At 38.8% G+C, this 7,267-nt stretch overlaps 1 protein-coding gene across 1 annotated transcript in view; it reads left to right on the plus strand.

The window, feature by feature from the left end:
* Positions 1 to 3,550: 3,550 nt before the first annotated feature.
* The window catches only part of LOC118325825 (protein crumbs homolog 1-like), a 28,607-nt gene continuing 24,890 nt past the window's right edge, over positions 3,551 to 7,267 (plus strand). Inside the window, exon 1 of the mRNA XM_035658664.1 lies at positions 3,551 to 3,723. Coding sequence (XP_035514557.1) covers positions 3,654 to 3,723 — 70 coding nt within the window. The 5' untranslated portion in view covers positions 3,551 to 3,653. The remainder of the gene's footprint in view (positions 3,724 to 7,267) is intronic.

Genomic DNA, 7,267 nt, shown 5'->3' on the forward strand with positions numbered 1-7,267 from the left:
GACAAGCCACTGTTTTTTAACAGCGCCCTTAAAATAAGGAAGGCCTTGCCCAACCCCTAGCGGGGGCGGGGGGCACCAGGTTGGTCGGGCCAGCTCTTCTTCTGCCATATTGGTAACTGGCAATGTTTTTAAAAGTTATGCAATCTCAAAACTAACTTGCTGAGGGAAAAGATTATTCACCAAATTGTTGCTTTTTTCTTGTTTTTTTCTTTTTCTTCATTCATTTGCCCAGTAAAAAATCTATTCATCATTTACTGAATCACCTTAATGTTGTCATTCTGAATAATACAATTTCTTCAATCGACACAGGGGTATGAAAAGTTCATCAATGTCAAAAAACAGAAAGGCGTCAGGTGATGGCAACCTTGGGGTCAATACTGTGTGCTGGACACAAGTAACACCCCATCATCCTGTAGCAACAGTTGCGAACATTTCTATCTAACCGATGGCCAATGAAGTTTTCCAAAATTAAACCAAATAGTATTTCGGTGCAAGACTTATCAAACTACAACTTTGTGTAGTATTAAGACCCTGATATATTCTTTTCCTCTGCCGACATTACAAGCGCCTTTTGTCCAAAAATCAATGAGCCACTAGGTTAACATCAGTTGACATAGAGGGACATGTTCTCATGAACTATAAACATAGCACTCTGTAGTTTATTTTGACTGGGCCCATTAAAATGGCCCTTAGCTGCCCCCCAAAATACTGTCACATAGAGGCACCAAATGTGGATTAATTCCCTACAGAAATACGTCACCAACAAAATGCAAACAAATATTCCTCCAAGTTTGGAAGGTTAAATGTTCATAAAACTAGCAGTGAGCCTGACTAGTTTTAAGGAAACATTACTGGGACTTTTTAAAAAATAGGACATGATACAGATACATTCTAAAATCCATTCAATCTGGTTACAGAATCTTAAAAAAGCAACCCAGATCTAAACAGGGGGTGGATGGTAAAAATGATGGCCTGCAGACTGGCACTAACGGCAATGATATGGACAGCATCTGGCAGACAAACCACAACGCTGCACAGCACAAAGGGATAATGACAGCGGAGCAGTGAAACACGCAATTACCTTTAAAATAAAATGACAAAGTTTATCATAATTTGACATTGTTGGAAAGCGATTTTGACCGAATAACATTGGAAAAGTACACAACTTCAACATAATCAAACATACAGAACAATACGGCTCTAGGGTTACAATACAAAAACCGCTTTCGCATGGGCCGAAACTGTAGTGAGGAACAACTGAGCAAAAGTGATACAACCACTCCTAATGATAGACCATCATCCAATATTACAGCAACATTAAGGTTGCCAAAAAAATATAAATGAAATTTATATACTAAGACATAATGTCATCCATCAGTCCAGTTACAAGACATGGAATCATGTTATGTGGATTTTTGATTTCTAATAAAATGAGATACTTATCTAGAATTAACCCGGAATGCTGTCCCAGCAGCCAAATCGAAACAGCTCGCCACTCTGCGCTCTTGTATGCTGTCAAAAAATTGTACAACTAGTACTTTCACAACTGCTACAAACAATTAAAGATGAAAACAAAACATAAAGAAATTGGTGTCAATTTAACCAAAGCGTTGGGGACAACAGCTGCAGACTGTCAGCTAACATGGACCACAACCAAAAAAATAAGAACTCATAAATCAAATAATACGTCTGACTATTGACCAAAGAATGCGTAAATAGGACCAAAAAACGAATATATATAACATCAATTAATTGAACCACACTGAGGAGGGCAACTATTTACACACTGCTGACTATCCCCAACAGAAGTCACATGGAAATAACACACTACGACCAACCAACCCAAAATGACGCTTGAATTACACAATGCTCAAGGCCATAATTAAAGCAATTAGTATCAAAAAAGAATCAGAGAAATGCCTCTCGAACACTTCAATATTCTAATCCAAAACAGAAAAACCCCCAGGCTACACACTTTCACACATAATACCTTACCCTTATGAGAAGACGCGAGGGAAGCCTTGTTATAAATAATAATTCACTTTCATGGAGGTTTCACTTATAAAGTTCCAGAGGAAGATTTTGCTGGGAGTCCTGTCCATTCTCAGCCACTACTCTCTCATCTCATCTCATACTCTCTCATCTCTCACCCACCCATCAACAACAAATCACACTCAAAATCCCTACCCCTTGGCACTAACTAAAATAAACCATCCAATTATACCATGTACTGGGGGCCCATCCCACAAAAAACAATAGACACTACTAACAAAAGAACCTCATACACAACATAACCCTTATGTGAACAACCTAATAACTTCCCCTCATACCCCCCTTTTTAAAAACTCTGCCTAACAAAGACATGAACTTCTCTATGAACTACAGATGGGGGAGGCAATATCAAAGATCACACCTATTAGACAATCCAATACCACCAATTAACTCAACACATCCATGCTTCAACAATAAACAAACATCTCATAGTCGTTATCAGAAAAAAGAACTGATCCACGACACTGTCAGCGGCCAAAACAGGTGCGTCCCGTATAAAAATAAGAGGTAAACAGCTCATTCTAAGATAACATACCTATGAATATTATATTCCATTTCTGACAATAGATCCTCCTGAATGTTACACACTGGACCTTTAAAACTCTTAAAATGCCACAAAACATACCAGAATCAACTTTACCATACAGTTAGTTAATGAACTAATAATTTTATTAGTATATCACAGATAGGCATCCCTGTTGTTCTTTGGTTTGGAATCCATAGTGTTTTCATACATCTAGTCAAGCCTTCAGTCATGGTGACAGACTTAGGATCTTGGAATGACTGGAATGATGCAGCTCCCCCTTGTGGCAATTCAAAAATAAATCAGGAATTCAATATAAGGATATTTACTTAAATCCTGATAATTACGGATGTAACGTGCACTCACCTCATGATTCGACATAATTAATGATACTGGATTCACGATACGATAAACAAGACAAAATTATGGCTAAACCTTTTCTTAGACAAAAATCTCTGAAATACATTTGCTCATATTCTTTATCAAATTATAAAAGCCTTTTTCATTTCTGAGGTAGAGTGAAGTGATCTTTGCGCCTTAATACCACGATTGATATCAGTAATCAGTTTTCATCTCACTGATTTGAATCCTCACATATTTGTTTCATGATTTAACATCTCCTTACATTCCTTTTTTTTCGCAATCTGTAATAAATCGTATATTGGATATTCTACCTTCTAATGTAAATGTATAAATAATGTAAGAGAACAGTGTGCAGTTCTATTCTGGTTTAGGGAGAGACACAGAGATACGATCAGTGAACCAGTGGTTGAATGAGTCCAATCCAGTACTCCACCTCATGTTTTCCTGCCCTCACTCTCTGCTGGAGTGATTACTCTGCTTTACTCCAGCCCAGCTTGGTCCCCAGAGAGACTCACACACACTCCAAAACACATGCTTACACATGATCAGATCAGACCCAGAGTCCCAGTGGTCAGGCATGGAGGTGCTGGTGCTCACTCCCAGCAGCTAAAACTTGGAGCAGCTTGGATGGAGCGCTGCGGTGTGCTGGATGGAGAACCTGTGGACTGACAGCATCACTCTGCACTGACTGGAGACCTCAGCGGCCTGTTTTACCATGGAGTTTGGAAGAGTTTGGTCCAGATATCAGAGAACACTGCTGATCACCATGATGATGTTCAAACTGGGTAAGGCTTCAACATGTGCACTTTATCATAGAAACACATTCTATATATATACATGTGTATATTTGTATTTGTACAAATTCATCCAGAAGTGTAGCTGTAACCATGTCTCAAATGTGTGCAACCCTGTTTACAGTATGTGTGCACATGCATGTTGATTTGTGGGTGTAGTGCTTACTACTCTTCACAAAATTGTGACAGGAGCATACTATAGAAGTAAATATTGGTTTGATAGCCATTTATCTTACAGGTCCGTACTTCCATGAAGTTTCCTAAAAAAAGGACCATGCAATTTAGTGGTAAATATAGGGGACATATTATATTATATTGACAATGTTCACCTGGTACACTTAATTTATATATTTCAATTAGTTGTTAACTCATTTAGGTCAACTGAATATGCAAAAACATAATATTTGCCAACAAGCAAGTTGCACACACGATGAATAATACATGAGTAATAAATAAATGATAGCACACATTTTACCTTTTATTAGAAGCAATTCACTTTCCAGTAAATCTCCTAGGAAATTATGGAGTAGAGTACCACCAGTTTTTTTCACATTTTAAGTTTTTCTTAAATAACAGCATTAAATACATCTTTTAACAGTAGCTCAAGAATCATCATTTGTTGTGTATACACTATATTGTAATCCTGACCAGTAGCTTAGAAGCAAGTGATGTGATAAATGAAACGTTAATTTATGTAGTGATTGTAGTGTTTTTATGTGTAGGTTACTCAGATCTCTACACATGCCACATACTGAATTTGCTTAATAATTCATAACAACTCATTTAAGAGGGTCTAAGTTGCACGTTTCCCCTCGTGTGTGATGAATCTGCAGCTGGTGTCTTGGGATGTTTGAGTGTGTGTGTGTGTGTGTGTGTGTGTGGGGAGGGGGGTTGATTGTCTTGGTCGACCCCCAGCACCTTATGAAACCCTGTTGACCCATTTTTCCCGCGACCTTCATTTGTGTGAGGCGTCTGAAGCTCGTTTAAACGGTGACGGAGCGGAGGCAGGGATTGGCTGCGGGTTGCATTGTTAAAGGATCCCCATGGTAACGAGCTGAGCGTCCGGCTGCACTGCTGCACAGCTTTTTTGTCTCAGCGTTGAATGGAGGGAGTGATGGGTATTAAGGAGCATGGCGAGAGACCTGGCACTTGAGGATTTAAAGAAAAAGACAGCGGCCGAAACTGAAAGCAGAGTACATGTGATGATGAAGACAAGGATGACAGGGATTGTAAGATAGAGAGTTTGTCTTGTGAGACTGCTATATTCAAGACTTCATTTGGCAGACAAGTAGACAAAAGAAAGAGCTTAGCATTTACAAATCAATTTACTGTGAGGAAGCGACTAAAACATTGTGAGCAGGATGGGATTTGAGTGGAAACAGGGCCAAAAATGTTATGAACTTAAGCCTGAACAGCAGCAGTTTCAAGAAAGAAAGAAAACGCCAGCAAAACCATCCTTTCTATTGGCCTCTTAAGGGCTGTCATCTCCAGATGACACACACAAAGTAGACAAGTGCATTCTGGGCTTTCAGTGTAAAACAGTGTCTAAGCCGAGGAGGAGTCGTTCAAAAAAGAGTTGGATACTGGTCACTCAAAAATATGTAAAATATGTAGTAAAATGGTCCTCGTGTGTAAAAGCATACAGTACTTAAGTGTTTTACTTTGTAAGGAAAAGGTTTCAAAATCACCAGGAGGAGCCAACTGATAACTCCTCAGAAATGACTCATCTTATTACCAGAAGCACACACTGGAGTTCACTGTAATGACTACTCCCACCATCTGCCAGAAATGTTTTTGAAAAACCTTCAGATGAAAGTGGCTTTACCTTGTCCAGACAAAACACACACTGCACGTGTCCCCCAAACTAGACAAAAACCTTTGCATTAGAAATGACGCAGCCCTTGCAGCAGTTAACTCTGGCAATAAAAGGATGTGCGTCTGTGACTCAGTGTGTAACTGGGACTGATTCAGAGAGGATTTGTGCATTTTTTCTGTACAAAGCAACGCAGCCACCTGCCGTGGAGCCTTTGGAGCACAAAGCCGAACCCAGGCAGAGCTGCCAGTCTCTTGTGGTGATTCAATAAAATTCCTCTGCGCTCAACTTGTGTGTTAGCCAGGGGCTTCCCTTTCTCTGTGATTCATAGCATTGCTGCTTCCTTTGCCCCGCAGCGAGACTGTCTGTTGACTCTGTTTTCATGACTCGGGGTAAACACTTTCTCTCTCCTCCAGCCTTTTGCACCTGCCAAGAAGAGTGTCTTCATCTCATTGTCTCAGAGGCATAGGCCCTTAAAAACTCTTAAAAATTATAAATGGTTTTATCAACATTTCTTACAGTGTAACATATTCTCACTGCCATCTACAAAACACACATTTGTGTACTATGTGCTTTGGGAAGTTGGGCTAAAGGTTTGCTCAGGCCTCTCTGGCACCATGTGTGATTCAGGCACAGAGCAGTTTTGAATCTATATAATACTTTAGAATCAGAATTAGAATTGGTTTTATTGCACACTAAACATATAAGAAAAATAGAAATAAAGATGAAATGCAGACAATAAAAAAGACAATACATATAAACATATCAAGACAATATGTACAATATGATGTTATTTAAATAATGAGCTGTAGAATTTCTGCAGGAATATGCAAAATATTGGACAATATTGCACATTTCCTCCTGGACAACATTTCAGGCTCAAACATATTGTTTCTTTACTTCTAAAAGTTGTTTCTCTTGACTTCTAAAAATAATATTAATATTTATAATATTTAATATATTGATTAACATCCAGTGAATATATTAGCCTGTCTTATTACTTTATGCATGTCTGTGTGTGTCTGTGGCACAATGGTTTCTGCTAAAGATGTAAACGTTAAAAACAGCTCACAATTATACATTATTCACTGTAGTTTTTATCAATTGTTCTTCAAACATCAGGAAACAGTTGGGGACTCTTTTCAGTGGCAGATTTATCCACTATTGGTGCTCTAGTGAGTATGTGGGGCAGCAGGACCGTGTTTATGGGGCAAAATAGTCAAAATAAACTACAGTGTGTGTGTGTGTGTGTGTGTGTGTGTGTTCATGGTAATAAAGGAACATGTCAGCCAGTGCAGTAGTGTGGCTCACTGATGTGCTTTTATTCATTTTTGGACTACAATGAAGCTCTCATGAAATTTATTGAATATCACCATACTAAGCCTTTAAAAAGTTGTGTTAAGTGTAACAGTTGTGTTAGCAACATGCATCATCATCTACTGTACAAACCAAACATTATCTTGAGGCCATTACCTCAATTTCTTACATATCTAAGAAATCCTGTGGAGGGTTAAGGTCAGAAACCAGTGTTTCTTCTTGTTCATACAGTGTGCTGTTTAAATGCTGTCTGTGCAGTGTTTGACTGAAGGATGTTTTCACATTCATCTGCTGAAAGTGGAAAGTTTCTCTGTGCTCACTGAAAATCTTATTTTAAGTGGCGTGCATGATTTGTGACATCACCAATAGTTAGGAAGTCAGTGCTGGTCCAGTATCAACTTGTAC

Source organism: Morone saxatilis, unplaced genomic scaffold (genome assembly GCF_004916995.1).
Source record: "Morone saxatilis isolate NCDOM2014 unplaced genomic scaffold, NCSU_SB_2.0 Contig16, whole genome shotgun sequence".
In the NCBI taxonomy this organism is placed as follows: domain Eukaryota; kingdom Metazoa; phylum Chordata; class Actinopteri; family Moronidae; genus Morone; species Morone saxatilis.